Source organism: Rattus norvegicus, chromosome 12 (genome assembly GCF_021556685.1).
Source record: "Rattus norvegicus strain SHRSP/BbbUtx chromosome 12, alternate assembly SHRSP_T2T, whole genome shotgun sequence".
NCBI classification, from domain to species: Eukaryota; Metazoa; Chordata; class Mammalia; order Rodentia; family Muridae; genus Rattus; species Rattus norvegicus.
The window spans coordinates 23,600,983-23,622,757 of NC_141545.1; the positions used below are offsets into that span (position 1 = coordinate 23,600,983).

Consider the following 21,775-nt stretch of genomic DNA (forward strand, 5'->3'; position numbering starts at 1 on the left):
CAGTCTGGGCAGGTTCTCTAACTCATCAGATCCTACCCACTGAGTTAACGGTTGTTCTAGCTGGGGCTTGGAAATGGGAGTGCCTCCTGATGTATCACAGTTGTGAGAAGTAGTCACTGCACAGAAAACTGAAGAGAATATCTGTGTATTAATCACCCTGAGTGTGGGTATGTTGTGCATACAAGCTGAGTGATCACAGAGGCCAGAAGAGGTTGTCAAATTCCCAGAACTAGAGTTACAGCAGTTGAGAGCCTTCCAACTCTGGCACTCTGCAAGAATAGCAAACACTCTTAACCACTAAGCATAAGCCCTTGTATCACCAGCCCATGGGTTACCTATCAATGTATCACACTACGTCATTTTTTTCTGGAATTTTCACATATTCTAATGCTACCTTTGTAAGTTTCTGATGTTTCTCTCTGCTGGATTAAAGTTTATTTTTTCTTGTTCTGACCCTTCCTTTACTGGGTCCCCTGGAACGACCTTCTACACTACCATCTTACTCAGAAGCCTCAAAGTGGATTTAAAAGCAAGGAATAAAGTCATTCCCTAATGATTAAGAAAGCTGTTGCTGTCGAGGACTTTACTTGTGAATACATTAAATTCCACGTGCCTTATTTCTGGCTATTAATATAATCAATGAATTTAGTAGTCTATGGGTCTCCAAAGAAACAGAACTAATAAGATGTCTCTATAATTTGCATGCTAACACCTACATGAGATTTATCATAAGGAACTGCCTCCCTTGGTATGTGTAGGGGCACAGAGAACTCTGTGCTCACAGATAAGCACAGGGATTGGAGGGGCTGGAATGTTAAGAACACAGGGCTGTTCTTTCAAAGGAAAGAATGTAATTTATCCTCCCAGAAGGCTGGGAGCAGTCATGCTTGCTAATCTGGTGACCTTTGATAGCTTTGGTGATCTGCACCCAGAGACAACACTGAACTCTCCTCCAGTCCTTAAGCTCACTCAATCTATAGAACCAATTTTTTATTTTATTTTTCTTGGATATTTTATGTATTTACATTTCAAATGTTATCCCCCTTCTTTCCTCTCCCTTATCCCCTACCCCCTACCCCTGCCTCAATGAGGACACTCCCACCCCCACCCACCCACTCCCATCTCAACACCCTGGCATTCGCCAACATTGAGGAAACGAGCCTTCACAAGACCAAGGGCTTTTTTTCCCCATTGATACTGGACAATGCCATCTTCCACTATATATGTGGCTGGAGTCATGGGTCCCTCCACGCGCACTCATCGGTTGGTTTAGTCCCTGGGAGCTCTGGTGGGGTCTGGTTGGTTGTGTTGTAAGACCCGAAAGTGGTCTTAGCTCAGGAGTGCAACCCACAGAACACAATATGACAACAGACCGATGCAATGGTAAGAGGTTTATTGATCCATGCGCATGGGGTTGCTCATCCTCACAGGGAGAGGCAACCTCGAACTCAAAAAGCACACGTCTTTTGTACTTTACAGAGGTCAGACCTCAGCAACAGAGTTAGCTGGCTTATACTCTGATTAGTGGAACACAGGACAAAGGATCTCATCAGGCATTGGTTGGTTCACTCAAGGGGCTGTTTTTGGCTTAATTAGCCGATTTCCTCATCCTGCTCTGCACCTGGCCTCAGAAAGTCCCTGAGAAAGGGTGGGGGGAGCTGGGTGGTCAGATAAGGTCAGGCTGACACATCTGGCGGTTTTTCTCGGAATTTATCACAGGGAGGGGTAGGGGGGTCTTTTTCCAAGAACAGCTTTGTTTGTTTTGGCTGGTCTCAACTTAAGCCTGGTCACTCTGACCACCAAAACCTTGTTTCCATATTCCCAGAACCTTGTTCTTACAACTTTGTTTCTCATATTTATGAAACTTATTTCTTCAGTTGATGCTGTTGTTTACAACCGATTTTTATGGACGTCATCACATACACTTTACAGAGAGTTTCAATGTAGTCACATCCCATCTTCATTTAGCTTACTTTGTGCTTTATTGTGCACACAGGATTGATTAATTATTACCAGGAAAATGTTGAGCCAAACCAACGCCTTAATGAACTTGCAGAGAAGTTATGGGTAGAAGGCAAAAGGGCAGTTCAGTTCAACATGGCTCAGTAGGTAATGGCTCAAACTCCAAGAGTCTGATCCTGAGTGGTTTATTTTAGGCATAGTTAAGCACAGCACAATCTGGAGATGGTTATGGACTCCAACCCTCTGGAACTCTGAGTCCTAGATAAAACACTTAACGAATTGCCTGGTCATGGTAGTTTATTTATTTACTTCCCAAATGCTGCCCTCTCCTGGTCCCCCCTCACAGAATCGGTCCCCCATACCCCGTCCCATTCTCCTCTGAGAAGGTGCCCTACCCCCGATATCACCTAACACTGGCATATCTATTTCTGCAGGTCCAGATGCATCTTCTCCCATTCAGGCCAGTGTTTTATCTCAGCAACAGAAAAGTAACTGAAACAGTAGGTCACCAACACTTACGGAAATATTGGTCATCTGTAAGCATTTAGCTTTTGATTTTACTTACAAATGCATTTCTTTATTTTAAAAATGTATCTATTTCATTGTATTAAAAAAAGACACAATTGTCCTAATTGAACTTTTTTAACTGACAAGTAAATATTTAGCATATACAACACGATGTTTTGATGTGGGTACACATGTAGGGTGGTGGAACAAACCTACTTAATCTATTAACCTAATTTACTTTTTTTTTTTTTGGCAAGAACACCTAACAAAACTCAACACCATAACTTTGGTCTCTATGGTCTACAATAGAGCTTGTGAACTTTTTCTTCTTGTTTCACTGGAATTTTGTGCCATTTGACTAACATTTCCCCAATCCTTCCATGGTCCAGTCTCAGGTAATAAACATTCTATTCTTTCTTTCCATGAGCTTGAATTTTCAGTGTTCTACATGTTATGTGTTTACCGTCACATCTGCTCTTGTGTCTTATTTCACATAACATATACTTTCTTGTGATTATTTCACATAACATATACTTTCCAGGGTCCTCCATGATATTACAGAATCCCCTATTTTTTCTTTTCTACTCTTTTCTCTCATTTTTTGAGACTGAGCAATATTCCACTGTATATGCATTTTCCCCAATCCTTTTGAAGGACATTTACATTCTTTATTTTTTTTTTAGTGTAACCATCTAAGTTTATTTACATTTCAGGGATTGGGTGTTTGTTTGTTTGTTTTTAATTCAAAATTATTTTTATTCTTCTCTCATATTTTACATCCTGACTGCAGTTTTGCTTCCTCTCTCCCCGGCAATCTCTTCCCAACACCTCCCTGCTCCCCACACACCGCCTCCATCTCCACTCAGAAAAAAGCAGTCCTCCCAGGGACATCAACTAAACACTGTATAACAAACTAAAATAAGACCATGTACATGAAGACGAATGCCTTTTTCTTTTGCATTTACTTTTAAGAGTCAGTTCTGCCAATCAAATATTTTGCTCATTTACACTATTTCCAACAAGAAAGATAATGTCATCCTTTGTCTTTTTTCCCCACTCCATAAAAGATCAGAGACATAAACGTAAGTTAAAGGTATGCAATTCTTAGATGGAAACACAAAGTGTAAATTCATAGTTTTGTGTCAAACAATGGTCACTTAAATGTAGCACCAAAATCACAAACACCAAAAGAAAAAGAAGTAATTATATTTCATCAAAATGAAAAGGTCTTTCGGTCCCCAGCTCCGAAAAAAAAGAACCAAAAAAAAAATGAAAAGGTCTTGTACATCAAAAAAATATTGCCAACTCCCTCCTGGCTAGCCTTCCTAGTCATCAAAACTCTTTCTGATCTGTTGAGTTACAAAAACCAGCCTCACAAGACACACCCATGGGTGCAACAGTGGTTTAGATGTTACAGGAGTAACCAACTGCTTTCTGATTAGATTGAGGATCCACTCCACAGGAGGAAACCCATGCCTGGTACTACAAATCTGGCCAAGAACCCATCCTGGGGAGCTCAAAGGCCCTAAAGAAAAGTTTATTATTATTAGTTTGCTAAATTGACATAGTATCAAACTGTCTTCTAAATGCTTCTTGATACAGATTAGGTCAGTTTTCAGCACAGACCACAGAAATTTCGTTTTACAGTATACAGTGGCCAATATACAGACTCACAATTTGTCAAAATGTGGGAAAAGTTGTCTATAGAGTATTCAGTCCCAAATGAGAGATCTATATCACACTCTTGCCCCCAAAGCTCAAGGGAACATTAGAAAAGATAGGGAAATGAGAAAGTAAAATTTTGGCATTGTAAAAACTCTTTATTTGGGGGCTGGAGAAATGGTTCAGTGGCTAAGAGCACTGACTGCTCTTCCGAAGGTCCTGAGTTCAATTCCCAGCAACCATATGGTAAGAGCCAAAAGTAAAAGCCAGATCTCTGGGAGATCTGCTATGAAACAGAAGCTTCTAAACATGGCAGGGAGTTGCACTCATAAACTCACAGAAGTAGTGGTTGCCTGCACAAGCTCAAGACATCCGCATTACAGCATGAATGAGTGAGGGACGGCCCACAGCTGAGGAACTGTTAGCAGTTGATCGATGTTGGGAGAGGAAGACGCCATCTTCTTCAGAGGTATGGCATCAAGTAGACTGACCATGGTCCAGTAGATGGCTTCACACCATGCACATTTGAGTAGCCCTGACTTTGTTCTCAGTGGGTTATAAAGAAAAGAGGACATGGCACAGGGGCATGACAGGAGACCCAAGAGCAGTTAGATAGGAATATGGGGGTAGACATGATCAAAGTACACTGTAAACATGTAAAGAATTAAAGAAATGCTACTCAGAAAAAAATGAAGATGACCCATGGTATAGAAGAGACTATTTTGAAAGGAGTCACTTGATAAGTACCTAACAATTATAATATATAAAGAGGTTTTTTAAATATTTTTAAATGTATTAATTCTTTTATGTTATGAGTACACTGTTGCTGTGTTCAGACACACCAGAAGAGGGCATCAGATCTCATTACAGATGGTTGTGAGCCACCATGTGGTTGCTGGGAATTGAACTCAGGACCTTTGTAAGAGCAGTCAGTGCTCTTAGCCACTGAGCCATTTCTCCAGCTCCCAAATAAAGAGTTTTTACAATGCCAAAAAAAAAAAAATTACCTGATTTTAATTGGCACAAAAACATGGTCATTTTCATAAAGATATACAAGTGATTAACAGGTATATTGCATGATTCCACCTCTATAAAAAATCACAGATTAAGATAGATAATCCATTAGAACAGAAACTAGGTTGGTATTTGCCTATATTTAGTGGAGAAAAGGATAGATAAGTTAGAAGTGACAGATAATTGATGCAGGAGGTTTTGCTATTTGTTTTCTGAGATTTTATTATTTTATTTATTATTAACGTGTGTGTGTGTGTGTGTGTGTGTGTGTGTGTGTGTGTGTACAGTGTGTGTATGCTCTCCAAAGCATGTATGTGGACATCCTGTGGGAGCTGGTTTTTCTCCCTTCTCCCTGTGGGTTCTGGAGATCAATCTCAGATCATGAGGCTTCATGACAAGAGTCTTTACCCACTGTACCATCTCCCCAGCCAAAACACTGGATGTATTGAAGAAGATCAGGTTCCAGAGTTTTCTACAGGCAAACTTATAACTCTGCAAAGTAGAAACCAAGCAGAAGCTGAAGACAGGAAAGGGCAGAGAGTGCACAGATCATGGTCTACTACACAGAGATGTGAAACTGATAGGGATAGGTACTGGTAAACAGTCTGGGATGGTAATCAAAATACAGCTGCCTCAGCCACACGTGGTGGCTTGTGCTTTTAATCTTAGAACTTGGGAGCCAGAGGCAGATGGTTCTCCATGAGTTCAAAGCCAGCCTGATCTACATAGCAAGTTCCAGGCCAGCCAGGGCTACATGTTTCATATATAAATATAAATGCCTTCTCCACCATGAGAGACTATGCCCTCAAACTGTGAACCAAAGTAAACATTTCATCCCTTTAAAAAAAATACATCTGGGATCTGGAGAGATATTCCAGTGATTTAGAGTGCATACTCCTCTTGCAAAGAAACCAAAGAACCCAGTACCCACATTGGACAGCTACCTCTCTCTGGCCTCCACAGGCACCTGAATTCACACACACACACACACACACACACACAATTTAAAGTAAAAAGTAAATAATTTTTAGAATGTATCTACTTGGAGATCGATTATCTACACATTATAACGTGGGGAGCTGTTCACCCCAAAGGACAAGGGTGGGGACTGCCAACACAGAGACATCAGAGGCAGGGACAGATGACTGTCAGTAGGGTTCTCACCTGCTTCTCAAAATGGCTCTTTTGTCTCCACCACTGACAAGTCATCGGTTGTGTCCTTGTGTCTTACAGAGCGCTCTGAGGTTGACAAGTTCTTAAAGAGGGGAAGTTTGTGCCTGTACGTCTTCCAAACCCTCCCTAAACCCAAAAGCACAAGCTCCAAGAAAATAAATAAGAGACAGGCCCCGCTGATCCCAAACATGGTGTTGAGGAGGATGGTCTTCTCAGAAGGGTGAGACTGGAAACAGGTTGTGCTGCCAATACAAGGATCCTCACGACATATAAAAGTGCTGGGCATCTTGAAGCCATATAGATGGTACTGAACTCCTAGAGCTGCTCCCTCAAGGACCAGCCGCACCCCAAGGTGTGCCACATAGGCCCAGAGAAGCTTGAGGCTCATAGCCCCTGAGACATCCTTGCAACGACCCCCTTTGCAAATCTGGGCCTCTTGCTCCTTGTTCCTGCCTGGTACCTCCCAGTATCCAATCACATGATACAGAGTGAAAGCCACATAAATAGCGCTGGGTACAGCCATCAGGATGACTTGGAAGGCCCAGAAGCGCAACGGAGAGAGAGGGCGGAAGACATCATAACAAATGGTCTTACATCCTGGCTGCCCTAAATGACACATGAATTCGTTCTCATCATTGCCGAAAACGCCAGGTCCGCTGGAAACCAGAATCAGGAGACGGAATCCCACGAGCACCGGAAGAAGGAAGCGCCCCACCGGGGTGGAGTGCTGGCTCTCCCGAGCCAATAGCTGTCTCAGGAAACTGCAGCACATCCTGCCACCAAGCAGAGAACAATTATCAGTGCAGCTGTCTCGCTGACTTTTAGAGGAGGCTTCAGACTGTCGAGTTCAATGCTAACCCACAGATCTGCAAAGCAAGCTTTTTGCTCCTCTCCAAAAGTGATCAAACACCATTTAGCCATCTTTATACTCCTACAATGTAATGCCTGAGCTAATTACCTTTATATACACAAAGGGTTTAGTTACACACAGTTATGTAGGTTTGAACTCGAAATAACAGCACAGATTTGGTGAGGGTTACTCATTGAATGAACATATCATGTCTTCGATGGCAATGAAAAGATTGGAGCAAAAAGTCTCAACCCAAGGAGACAAGAAGATAGACAGAATCCCACAAGCCCTTTCAAGAGTACATTTTTGTAAATGGTGCGTTTGCTCAGTCAGCAAAACACAAGCATAAAAACCTAAGCTTAATCCTGAAAACCCATGTAAAAATGCATGAGGTGGTGCATGCTTGAAACCCCTTTACTGGGGAGACTGGGACAGGAAGATCCTAGCCAATTGGAGAGCCTCCAACCAACAAAAGATCCTGTCTCAAATACAAATACAAGGTGGTTGACTCCCAGAGAATGACACTGAGCTCCAGTCCATATTACATATGGAGAGAGAGAGAGAGAGAGAGAGAGAGAGGTCTCCAATGATTTAAAGACCTCCCATTAGTCTCCTCTTCTTATGTTTATTTTTCGTGTGTGTGTGTGTGTGTGTGTGTGTGTGTGTGTGTGTGTGTGTACCTGTCCATAGAGACCAGACAAGGGCATCAGATCCCTTTGAGCTGGAGTTACAAGAGGTTGTGAATCAACCATGATTCACATGAATCATGACTCAGACATGAACAGTGAGAACCAAACTCAGGTCCTCTAAAAGAACAGCAAGCACTCTTAACCACAACACCATCTCTCTAGCCCCAGAAAGTACAGAGACAGACAAGATCAGCGGAAAAGAACTGAAGATCCAGAAATGGACACATGTACCTATGGTCACTTGATCTTTGACAAAGGAGCTAAAACCATCCAATGGAAAAAAGATAGCATTTTCAACAAATGGTGCTGGTTCAACTGGAGGTCAGCATGTAGAAGAATACAGATCAATTCATGCTTATCACCCTGTACAAAGCTTAAGTCCAAGTGGATCAAGGACCTCTACATCAAACCAGATACACTCAAACTAATAGAAGAAAAAGTGGGGAAGAGCTTCAATCACATGGGCACTGGGGAAATTTTCCTGAACAAAACACCAATGGCTTATGCTCTAAGATCAAGAATCGACAAATGGGATCTCATAAAACTGCAAAGCTTCTGTAAGGCAAAGGACACTGTGGTTAGGACAAAACGGCAACCAACAGATTGGGCAAGGATCTTTACCAATCCTACATCTGATAGAGGGCTAACATCCAAAATATACAAAGAACTCAAGAAGTTAGACTCCAGAGAATCAAATAACTCCATTGAAAATGGAGTCCAGAGCTAAACAAAGAATTCTCAGCTGAGGAATGCCGAATGGCTGAGAAGTACCTAAAGAAATGTTCAACATCCTTAGTCATTAGGGAAATGCAAATCAAAACAACTCTGAGATTCCACCTCACACCAGTGAGAATGGCTAAGATCAAAAACTCAGGTAACAACAGATGCTGGTGAGAATGTGGAGAAAGAGGAACATTCCTCCATTGTTGGTGGGATTGCAGACTGGTACAACCATTCTGGAAATCAGTCTGAAGGTTCCTCAGATAATTGGACATAGTACTACCTGAGGACCCAGCTATACCTCTCTTGAGCATATACCCAAAAGATGTTACAACATACAACAAAGACACATGCTCTACTATGTTCACAGAAGACTTATTTATAATAGCCAGAAGCTGGAAAGAACCCAGATGCCCTTCAACAGAGGAATGGATATAGAAAATGTGGTACATCTACACAATGGAGTACTAGTCAGCTATGAAAAACAATGACTTCATGAAAATCATAGGCAAATGGATTGAACTATCATCCTGAGTGAGGTAACCCAATCACAGAAAAACACACATGGTATACACTCACTGATAAGTGGATATTAGCCCTAAAGCTCAAATTACCCAAGATACAATCCACAGACCACATGAAGCTCAAGAAGAAGGATGACCAAAGTGTAGATGCTTCACTCCTTCTTAAAAGGGGGGAACAGAAATATTCATAGGAAGGAATATGGAGGCAAAGTTTGGAGCAGAGACTGAAGGAACGGCCATTCAGAGCTTCCTCACATGTGCCCCAAAACAAGATAAAATTGATGAAGCTAAGAGATGCATGCTGACAGGAACCAAATATAGATGTCTCCTGAGAGACACAGCCAGAGCATGTCAAATACAGAGGCGAATGCTAGCAGCAACCCATAAGAACAACAATGCCAACCAACTAGAGCTCCCAGGGACTAAACTATTACCCAAAGAGTACACATGGACTGACCCATGGCTCCAGCTGCATATGTAGCAGAGAATGGTCTTGTTGGGCACCAAAGAAAGGAGAAGCCATTTGGTCTTGCCAAAGTTGGGCCCCCACTGTAGGGGAATGGGAGAGGGGAACACTCTTATAGAAGAAGGGGAGGGGGAGGGCCTAGGGGGCTTATGGATAGGAAACCAGAAAGGGAATAATTGAAATGTAAATAAAATAATATCCAATAAATTTTTTAAATAAAAAAAACTCTTTCAAGTCCACAACACATTCTAATAACACTACCCTAAAGGCTAAATCTTTATGTATGTATTTCTGTGAGGACACTCATTCAAACCATAATTAATACCAAGTCTCTGACTCCCCTTATTTGCCAGTTAAAGAAATGTAAGTGAATAATATGAATTTATGTAGCTATCCTAGTTTAATTTCTAGTCATGAAAAAGAAAAAAAGGAAGAAGGATTTATTCCAGCTTACAATTCCAGGAAACAGTCCATCCCAGCAGGGAAGTAAAGGTGGCAGGAACTTAAAACATCTGTTCACATTACATCCACACTCAGGAGCAGAGAAAAGGAAGGTGTGGTGGTCTGAATATGCTTGGCCCATAGGGAGTTGTACTGTTAGGATCTGCGGCCTCACTGGAGGAAGTACATCCCTGTTGGGGTGGTCTTTGAAGCTCCATCCAGTGTAGAAGAGTAAGTCTTCTCCTAGCTGCCTTCTGATCAAGATGCCAGAACTCTCTGCCCCCTCTCTCAGTACCATGTCTGCCTGGACGGTGCCATGCTTCCTGCCATGAATGGACTGAACCTCTGAAACTGTAAGCTAGCCCAAATGTTACCCCTTATAAGAGTTGCCTTGGTCATGGTGTCTCTTCACAGCAATGGAAATTCTCACTAAGACAGAGGCATGCACGCTTAGTGATTAGCTTGCCTTTTCTATGCTTATACAATCCATAACCCAAACCCAGAGAACGACGCCGCCCACCTTCAAGCCGAGTCTTCCCAAATCAATTAAAGCAGTGAGGGCCAATTGCCTCCTACACACAAAGACATGCTCACAGACCAAGCTGATCTAGGCAATCGCTCACTGAAAGTGACTCTAGTTTGTGTCAAGTTGACAATTAAGGTTATCACCACAGAGGGCTGGAAAGATGACTCATTGATTAGGAGTACTTGTTGCTATTGGACAGGGCTTGGATCAATTCCCAGCACCCACAATGGTGGCTCTCAACCATCTGTAACTACAGTTCCAGCAGATCCCATAACCTCTTCTGGTCTCCATGGTGGCATGCCTGAGGTGCACATACATATATGCATGCAAGTTCACACTCACACACACAAAATAAAATAAATCTTAAAAAAAAAAAACCTAAAACTAAAACAGCATGTATAAGTTGGTGATTTAGAAACCAATGTGAATTCCAGTGCTTACTCTAGTCCGGTGTTCTTTATATTTTACCAGCTTGGGAACAAGAATTTGGCATAATTAAATGTCACAGGGTTTGGGGGCAAACCAAGATGAGGTTAGAAATTCAAATCTCTAATCTCTGTTCTTTGAATGTTTATCTCCCTCATGACGAGGAGTAACCATTATCAAGGACAAACTTCAGAAATTTCTCAGTGGTCTGGTCATAATACCAAGTGCGCTATCTTTATTTCTGCCCCAATAGGAACCTTCTTCTACATCTTCCTGTCTCACTCCCAAACGATCATGTGTTGTGCTCTAACTGTTGGTGTCTTTACCAACTGTTGGGCCTGGCTCAGCAGTATAGTAATGTCCTCACTAGAATTTCCCAGTGACAAGTTGGGGACACATACCTGCCTAGCATGCAAAAGGCCCTAGATTCAACCCCAGAACCAAGGAAGAAAGAGGGGGAGGTAGGGGAGAGAGAGAGAGAGAGAGAGAGAGAGAGAGAGAGAGAGAGAGAGAGAGCCTTTAAGTCATGAATGGGTTAAAATCTGAGGGAGCCCTTCAGCTCCTTCCGTCAGCTGAAGACACAGAGACATCACCATCCATGAAGTAAAGGCCTAATCCAGATACTTTGTCTGCTAGTGCCTGCATCCAGAACTGGAAAATAAAAGAAAGTTCTGTGGATCACAAATCAATCATTCAAAACTATTTTATAGCAGTTGTGTCCTATTAAGATACTATGCAAACCTCTAGAAAGTTATTCTAGAAAGTTCCACAGACAGCTCTTTATATCTGCTTTCCCTTTTTTGAGAATTTTATACATGAGCACTATATTTATGTTACTGCTCCCCCTCTTCCCTACTTTACCCATGTCCTTCAAATACTTCTCAAAGTCATGGCCTCTAATTCTTGTTATTCTCTCTCTCTCTCTCTCTCTCTCTCTCTCTCTCTCTCTCTCTCTCCCTCCCTCCCTCCCTCCCTCCCCCTCTCTCTCCTCTCTCTCCCTCCCCCTCCCCCATCTCTGTCACACACACACACACACACACACACATACACACACACACACACACACACACACACACACACACATACACACACACACACACACACACACACACTTATCCTGATATCCGCAACTAAGTACAGCTCTCATCTTTCACCGGAGAAGCTTCTTTTTGCAGCAAATGGAGACTTTATAGAAAGCTCCATCTGGACTAGGGGGATAAGCTGTGAGTCATTTGAAGTGTGGCTCTGGGAAGAGGCCTGGCTTTGTTGAAGAACCCCCCCCCCCCCCGCCCCCTGCAAGTTAAGTGATTTAGTGACAGATAGGAAACTACATTTCCCAGCATCCTTATGGTGAGAGAACTTCATTGCCCGAAAGCCTCTGCGAGAATCAACAACATCCCGCTTCCCTTTGCTGATCCGGAGCTCAGAGAGTAAGAGGAGCCGCTGGATTGATTCTGTGGTTCCTGCCTCCTGAGGGCAGCGGAATCCGCTGGATTTCAACTCCCCACGGGTGTCTGTCACCCGCCCTGCGGAGAGTTTTCTTGACCACCACAACTAAGTCGGGTTATGATAGAAAACCAGTGGGCATAACTCCTCTAGAATAAAGAAAATTAACTTTTGATACCCATGCGTGGGTGCAGGACTTGGAAACTCACGGATTTGACAAAACACAAGCACAGGCGATTGTATCGGTACTAAGTACGTTATCAAATGTCTCCTTGGATACGATCTACAAGGAAATGGTGAGTAAAGCTCAACAGGAAATAACCGTGCAGCAGCTAATGGCTCATTTGGATTCCGTAAGAAAAGACATGGTCATCCTAGAGAAAATTGAATTTGCAAATCCGAGAGCAGAGAATGAGAAAATGAAAACTGAACTAGATCAAGTGAAGCAGCAGTTGACTAATGAAACCACTCGAGTCAGAGCGGACAATCAGCTGGACATCAACCTGGAACGGAGCAGAGCGACAGACATGTTCACAGATTAAGAAAAGCAACTTATGGAAGCAACCAATGAGTTTACCAAAAAGGATACACAAACCAGTAATAAAAATGACACTGAAATCTCTTCCTTAAAATCGCTGATGGAGTCGAGCAAACTTGAGACATTTCGTTATCTTGCAGCCTCGGTGTTCAATTGCTTGGCCATAGCATTGGGGTTTTATAGGTTCTGGAAGGAGAACTGACACTCCTGTTGCGGATGATGATTACTCCACAGAATGTACTTACTACAAACTCTTCAAAGAACTTGTAGACTAAATGAAGTGTTTTGGTATTTTATTTTCATGTTGTATTTTATTTTCATTTTATTTTTATGTTGAAAAGCTCTAACTCAAAGCCTGGCTTGAGATAGAAGTGCACTTGGTCCTTATCTTCTGACAACTCTAGCGATAAAAACAGTTTTGCATCTGAGCTTTGTAAGTGAAGTAGGATTCGTTATCAGATTACATTCTTGAAAACAGTTCTGTAATCTATACACTTACTGGATTTTACTTTCTTGGTTATTATTGCAGTTAGATTTTTGTATAAAATAAAATACTATAGCAAAAGAAAGGAAGGAAGAAAGAAAGAAAGAAAGAAAGAAAGAAAGAAAGAGAGAAAGAGAAAGGAAGGAAGAAAGAAAGAAAGATTACTGGATTTTACTTTCTTGGTTATTATTGCAGTTAGATTTTTGTATAAAATAAAATACTATAGCAAAAGAAAGGAAGGAAGAAGGAAAGAAAGAGAGAGAAAGAAAGAAAGAAAGAAAGAAAGAAAGAAAGAAAGAAGGAAAGAAGGAAAGAAAGAAAGAAAGCAAGCTAGGCTCCATCTGGTCAAGATGTAGATTACCACTGACTACAGAATGCCCAGTCCCAGTTGACATACCTACAATACAGCCTTACACCTAAGACTCAGAGCACACCTCACAAGACAGGAGCAGAAAGATTGTAATAGTCAGAGGGCCAGAGCATCTAACTTCCTGTGCAAGCTCAGTAATGTGGTTGCCTAAACAAAACCTGAAAAGTGACAGCACCAAGTAATGAGCTACTGTGCAAAGAGGAAATGTCACAAGGCCTCATTTCTAGACAGGGTTGCAGGCAATTAAAGGCTTCTAAAAGAGAGAATTAGTCTTTTCCAGGGACAGATGGCCTATGTTATCTAATCCCAAGTGGCCATCTGTAAACATACATACATACAAGTAACGTTACAGGGACTTAACAGGTTCTGTGTGTGTGCCTGTGTGTGTGTGCCTCTGTGTGTGTGCGTGGGTGTGGGTGTCTGTGTGTGTGGGTGTCTCTGTGTGTGTGTGTGTGTGTATGTGTGTGCCTGTGTGATATGTGGAAGGTACATGCTTATGCCACAGCATAAATGCAGAGTTAGAAGCCCCTGTGTATCAATCCTAAGGCAGGATTTCTTGCTTGACACTGTGAATGCCAGGCTAACTAGCCTACCAGCTTCCAGGGATTCTCCAGTCTCCACCTACCCTCTCACCACAGTACTGCCGGGATTACAGACATACATCACCACAGCCCAGCTTTGATGTGGGTTTGGGGGATTCTAACTCAGGTCCTCATGCTCTCACAACAAGCACATAACTCACTGAGCCATCTTCCCAGCCCAAGATCCTGAAACTTTCTGAGTGCTAACACAATACAGCAAGTAGAAAGTTCTCCCCTGACGTCCTGCGGCGTTAGGCTGCACTCCAACCACCAGCTCACTGAGACAACCGGGAGATGAATGAGACAGGAGACTATCGTACTAAGCCAAGTAGCCAGGGCCCAAAAAGACATATACTGATGTAATACGTGTTTTCTCTCAAAGACAGGACCCAGATTTTAATTTTTACACGTGTATACATATGTGTGGGTATAGGACATTAAAGTAGACACGGGTTACATCTAAAAACCAGAAGGCATGGGGGAGAGAGGTCTTAAGGGACGAGGAAGGAAAGGGGAACAGAATAGATGTGATATGTGAGAAGAATGGGGGCGGAAAAGAGAAGAGCAGGACTAACATAGAAGAAAGGGCATGAGAGAGGATGAGGGGAGAAAGAACAAGTCAAAGTATGCATGGAAATGCCGTGATGAAATGCACTGCTCTACAGAGCTGGTTTTCAGAACTCAAGTAGATTGAAGCTGTAGCTCAATTAGTAGAATGCTTGCCTCACACGCACAAGCCCCTGAGTTTTATCCATAGCAATGCATAAACCAGGTGTGGTGGTGCATGCACTAGGGAGGGGGAAGCAGGAGGATCAGAGGTTCAAGGTCATCCTCAGACAGTGAATTTAGGGATAAGTGGGCCTACATGAGACTAGATAGATAGATAGATAGATAGATAGATAGATAGATAGATAGATGATAGATACTAGATAGATAGATATTAAATAGATAGATTGATAGATAGATACTAGATAGATAGATACATACATACATAGATAGATAGATACATAGATAGATACATAGATACATAGATACATAGATACATACATAGATACATAGATACATAGATAGATAGATAGATAGATAGATAGATAGATACATAGATACATAGATACATAGATACATAGATACATAGATACATAGATACATAGATAGATAGATACATAGATAGATAGATACATAGATAGATAGATACATAGATACATAGATACATAGATAGATAGATAGATACATAGATACATAGATACATAGATACATAGATAGATAGATACATAGATACATAGATACATAGATACATAGATACATAGATACATAGATAGATAGATAGATAGATAGATAGATAGATAGATAGATAGATAGATGATAGATAGATAGATAAGTAGAGTGTAAGTGTAACAACAAGCACACATTCTAACTAGGAAAGGAAATCCCAGAATTTGAGTAGATTTTCAAGCACCTAAACAGATTATTTGAAATCCCATCATAATTTTAATGAGCATTTTTCAAAGTATCTCACATACTATTTTTGAGGGGAATGGGGGGGGGGGGGGCATGTCAGAATGTCATCAGTGACTGAATCCATCCCAGAAAGGTTAAGGAGAAGCAGAAAGAAGAACCCTTGAGGAAGGAGGAACTTGGCTGTGCAAACCCAAACTCATTGCTCCCACATCCCTCTGCCTGGCCTGGAAAGCGTTCTAGATGCTTCTCTTCAAAGCCTGGCCAGGAAACTGCAAAACGAGCAGCAACAGAGACCCGGGATACTGGACCATATCCCTGACTGATAGATCTTGCATCAATTTCAAAGCTGTCTCTTTGTAAACACGAGTGCATCCACCCACAGACACCTCTTCAAAGCTCAGGATAATCTCAACCCTAGTACCCTCTGCCCACGAATTTACCTGCACTTGCCTGGCAACTCCAAGCAGAAGCATCAACCACAGAGGAAAGGAGCCAAAAGGAATCCTCACACTGGAGCCTGCAGGGTCTAGAATCTGGCAATGGCCCTGCCTCCTGCAGCCACCCACTCTTTCGCCTTCTCCTTTTCATTCCTGGCAGGCTCGCTGCAGCATAAAAGAATTCCAACTGGAGGACCAGGAGACCCTGCCCTCAAGTCACGATCTCTGGGGAGTGACTGTGGTGTCAAGGTCACGGGATGTATTCTCTACGTGAATGGAGGCTTTGAGACCATCTGAAAGAAGTGAAGGTTTATTCTGTACATTCTATTGGTTAATTGTCTTGGGATGATTGAGCTCACTGAGAGCTCACTGAAAAGTAGGACTGACCTCTCTCACTTGAGACCCAAGTATGTTTGTCTCAGAGGATCTTCTAAGGACCTAGGGATGAGCTGCCTCCCAGACTCTGTAACACGGAGGAAGGGAAACAGCCAACAGCCAAAGAGTAAAAACATTGTCTTCTTGAAAACAGCTAGAAGAAAACGAGCTGCGAGAAAATACAGCAGAAGCTGCTGCTATGTCCTACATTGTGTGTCCCAGAGTGGGAGAAGGGCTGCAGTGCACCCATGGGGAGCTCAGGCGAGGACAGAAAGCTCAGTGGAGAACTCCAGATGACTGCTCTGAATTTCCCAGTCAGTTTCTGTTGGATCTTGAGAGCACCCAATTTGATGAGGATGCTTCTGTCTATTATTTGTTATCTATTTTTCCTCTTTTAGTTTTTCCTTTGGAGATAGCATTTTAATGACAATTTGCCCTTCTTTCCTCTCCCCCAAGTGTGTCATATACACCTCCCTTATCTCCTTCAAATTCATGGCCTTTTTTAATCAATTATTATTGCATGCTTGTGTACACATAGATTGTCAAGTGTAATCTATTGAGTCCATATAAAGCTATTTGTATCTGTGTTTTCAGGGTTGACTATTTGGCATCAAACATCCAATTAGAGCACTCTTTCCTGGGAAGGACCACCTCTCCCACTCCCAGTTTTACCCAGTTGCCTGTAGTTCTTTGTGTGGGGTTGTCTTACTTAAAAGGTTCACTGGAGGGGACACCCTGCTCCGCCCTGGAATTTCTCTGTGGGAAACTCCATCTGACTGTCTCTCCCTAGTCATTTCCTGCTGGCTGTTTGTAAGCCCCAATATGATGAGATTCATCTCAGTCAACCAATCACTTTTTATTTACTCCTTTACCCTGCCTTGTGCTCAATAAACTCATTCAAAAATGAAAGTATAGCAAGCTATGTGCTTAACAAACTCACTCATTCAAAACAAAGTACCCTGAAATATAAGTTTACTAACATAAGAGTGTGCCTGTGTGTTGGTAGGAGTATTCCTGAGAGTGTGAACAAGTGGGTCTCTGATTCTTGAGCCTGCCTGCCCTTGGGGCTCTTTTCCTTCTGTTGGGTTGCTTTGTCCCACCTCAATGTGATGGTTTTTGCTCTATCTTATTTTATTCTGTCATATTTGGTTGCTATCTCTTAGAACCCCATTCTTTTCATTAGAAAAAAAGAAAGAGAAAAGGAGTGGATCTAGAGGAGAAGAGAGAAGAGGGGAGGCGAGGGGAGGGGAGGGGGAATCTAGGAAATAGAGGGAGGAAAAACTATAATCAGGATGTATTGAGTGCAGGCAGGTGTGTGTGTGTGTGTGTGTGTGTGTGTGTGTGTGTGTGTGTGTGTGTGTATGTGTGTGTGTGTAATTTGCTTCAAGCCCTCAGGTAGTCCTAATCCCAGAATTCATGGTGACTTCACAATATCCTCTTAGCTGGAAGAATAGAACTACTTTTTTTTTTTTGCACACTTTTTTTAATGTCTCTTTTTTGGGAATTTTTTAAATTTACATTTCAAATGTTATCCCCTTTCCCTTTCCCGGTTTCCCATCCATAAACCCTCTATCCCATCCACCCTCTCCCTTCTTCTAGGAGGGTGTTCCCCCACCCATCCACCCATCCCTTCCCCCCTCCCCACCCTAACAGTCCCCTACACTGGGGGGAGGGAGGGGAGTGTCCAGCCTTGGCAGGACCAAAGGCTATGGGTAGTGGTTTAGTCCCTGGGAGCTATGGTTGGTAGGTATTGTTGTTCTTACAGGGTTACAAACCCCTTCACTTCCTTCAATCCTTTCTCTAACTTCTCCGATGGGGACCCTGTTCTCAGTTCGATGGTTGGCTTTAAGAGTACACCTCTGTATTTGTCATGCTCTGGCAGAGTGTCTCAGCAGACAGCTACATCAGGCTCCTGTCAACATGCACCTCTTGGCATCCCCAATAGTAGCTGGCTTTGGTGGCTGTATGTATATGGGCTGGATCCCCAGGTGGGGCAGGCTCTGAATGGCCATTCCTTAAGTAGCTGCTCCAAACTTTGTCTCCATATCTCCACCTATGAATATTTTTGTTCCCCTTTTAAGAAGGACTGAAGAATCTGCACTTTGGTCATCCTTCTTCTTAAGCTTCATGTGGTCTGTGAATTGATCTTATTTATTCTGATCTTTTGGGCTAATATCCACTTATCAGTAAGTGCATACCAAGTGTATCAGTAAGTGCATAACCATCTTTTATGATTGGGTTACCTCACTTGTGATGATAATTTCAAGTTCCATCCATTTTCCTAAGAATAGAAATAATATATAATATATAAAATAAAAAAAAATATAGGGCTGGAGAGATGGCTCAGCGGTTAAGAGCACCCGACTGCTCTTCCAGAGGTCCTGAGTTCAATTCCCAGCAACCACATGGTGGCTCACAACCATCTGTAAAGAGATCTGATGCCCTCTTCTGGTGTATCTGAAGACAGCTACAGTGTACTTATATATAATAAATGAATAAATAAAAAAAATTTTAAAAAAAAATAAAAAAATATAGAAATAGTCCCATGCATCCTATCAGATCATCATGGACTAAGGCTGGTCTTCAATAACAACAAAAACGACAGAAAGCCCATTAACACATGGAAACTGAACAATGCTCTACTCAATGATAACCTGGTCAAGGAAGAAATAAAGAAATTAAAGACTTTTTGGAATTTAATGATAATGAAGGCACAGCATACCCAAACTTATGGGACACAATGAAAGCAGTGCCAAGAAGAAAACTCATAGCACTGAGTTCCTCCAAAAAGAAACTGGAGAGAGCATACAATAGCAGCTTGACAGCACTCCTGAAAGCTCTAGAACAAAAGAAGCAAATACACCCAAGAGGAGTAGAAGGCAGAAGAATTTTTTGTTTGTTTGTTTGTTTGTTTGTTTGTTTGTTTGTTTGAGACAGGGACTCCTACTGGCTGTAACTCACCCAGTAGGCTAGACTGGCTGGCCAAAAGCCCTAAGGATTTAGAAATCTCTGCCTCCCCAATACTGGGATTACAGACACCCCCGCCATGCTCAGGTTTGTTTGTTTGTTTTTTTAGTCAGGTGTGGTGGCACATGCCTTTAATCCCAGCACTGAGAAGACAGCGGCAGGTGGATCTCTGAGTTCAAGGTCAACCTAGTCTATAAAGCCAGTTCCAGAACAGCCAGGACTACACAGAGAAATCCTTTCTATATACAAACAAACAAACAAACAAACAAATAAATAAATAAAATTAATTTTAAAGATTTATTTATTTTGCCTTTTAATTGAAAAATTTTATACAATATATTCTGATCACACATCTTCATTCCCCCAACTCCTCCCAGATCCTCTCCACCTCCCCACCTCCCCAGCTACCCAACTTTTTACTCTCTCTCTCCTCTCTCTCTCTCTCTCTCTCTCTCTCTCTCTCTCTCTCTCTCCCCGCCCCTCTGTGTGTGTGTGTGTGTGTGTGTGTGTGTGCCTGTCATGTGTCTGTCATCTCAGTTCTTGGGAAGCAGAGGCAGGAACATCAGTTCTGTGAGTGTGAAGCCAGCCTAAACTACAGGAAGACAAATAAACAAATAAACAAACAAAACCAAAAAAGGGGCCTAGGGAGGTGGCTTCATTGGTAGAACGATTGCCTTGCAAGCCTAAGTGCTAAGGGTTCAATCTCCAGAACTCACATAACAAACATAACAAACAAACAAACCAAAACAAGAAACAAACAAACACCCCAAACACAACAAAAGCAAAAACCTGGGCATGGAACCTGTACAAGTTCAAGCCACATGGGATCCCAGTCCCAAGAAGGGGAAGTGAGTATGGGCTTCCCCCTCTAAGAATCTATCAGCAACAGACACTGGCAAAGGAAAAATTAGTTTTCTAATAAGCCCCCATGCCTGACTCACGAATATCTTTGAACCACAAACATTTTCCTAAATCTGGTGTGACTATATTGTCCCACATGTGCAAAGTAAATAAATATATAGTTAATTTTTATTGCAAATTGGTCAGACACTTTGATGAACGCTTGAGAAATATTAATGATAAGCTTTAATTATGCTAATTGTCACTATGGCAGCCATTCAGAGGAAGATATCCTAAGAAGTAATATGATTGCACTACATTCTCTCAAAGGTATACACATACATGTGCACTTGTGTGGATGAGCACCAGGCGTGTTAGCTGACACTGACATCATGTCAGTTATGGGCACATGTGTGAATGAGCACCAGGAGTGTTAGCTGACACTGATAGCATGTTACTTCTATCTTCCATCACTCACCCTTCTCTTTGAATACCCACAGACTGAGAAGGACAAAGTGTAGTTTAATTTTGTTGCTGTATCCCTATTTATTTCTCCATCTCCTGTAGGGTTGGGGTTTTTTCTATAATAAATAGTGTTAGTGAGTCTGATATAAGTAAGTCTTGATGAGGGTAAATGGCACAACATAATGGAAGGAGAGAACTGACTGCTAAAAGTTGTTCTCTGGGCTCCACCCTAATGCTAGCGCACCTTCGAATGAACAAATGAATGAATGAGAATAAAGCTTAAGTCAAGTGTGTTCTTGCACATAATCCCAGAATTTGGAGAGAAGAGGCAGGAAACAGGAAAAAAAAAGCAGGAGGAAGAAGAGGAGAAAGAAGAGAAGAGGAGGGTAGGAGAGGGGAGAAAGAAGGGAAGGAGAGAGGAAATATGAGGAGGAAAGGGAAAAGAAATCACGAGAAAGGGAGGGAGTTCAAGGATCAGGCTGTGAGATGCATTTACTAAATACAGTTCAAAGCAGTCACAAATATGACCTCATTTGTCCCTCCTTCCAAGCCTGGAAAGTATTCTTTAATGCCAACACTCTCAGGTTATAAAAATTAAGCTATAAAGAAGTTTAAAAATTACCTGAAGAAGGGCTGGAGAGATGGCTCAGTGGTTAAGAGCCCTGACTGCTCTTCCTGAGGTCTGAGTTCAATTCCCAGCAACAACATGGTGGCTCACAACCGTCTATAATGAGATCCGATGCCCTCTTCTGGTGTTTCTAAAGACAGCTACAGTGTACTTATATATAATAAATAAATAAATCTTTTTTTAAAAAGTACCTGAAGAAGTCATTAAACCAGCAAATAGAAGAGGC

The 21,775-nt window shown here is 42.1% G+C and overlaps 1 protein-coding gene and 1 pseudogene across 1 annotated transcript; one reads left to right on the forward strand and one right to left on the reverse strand.

Annotated features, from left to right (window-relative positions):
* Positions 1-1,376: 1,376 nt before the first annotated feature.
* Gjc3 (gap junction protein, gamma 3) lies at positions 1,377-16,415 on the reverse strand. The gene is given in 2 exon segments (NM_001447262.1): positions 1,377-7,091; positions 16,278-16,415. A coding segment is annotated over 1 exon segment (774 nt). The 5' UTR covers position 7,091; positions 16,278-16,415; the 3' UTR covers positions 1,377-6,316.
* Positions 12,601-13,240, forward strand: Ccdc90b-ps1 (coiled-coil domain containing 90B, pseudogene 1; annotated as a pseudogene).
* Positions 16,416-21,775: the final 5,360 nt, after the last annotated feature.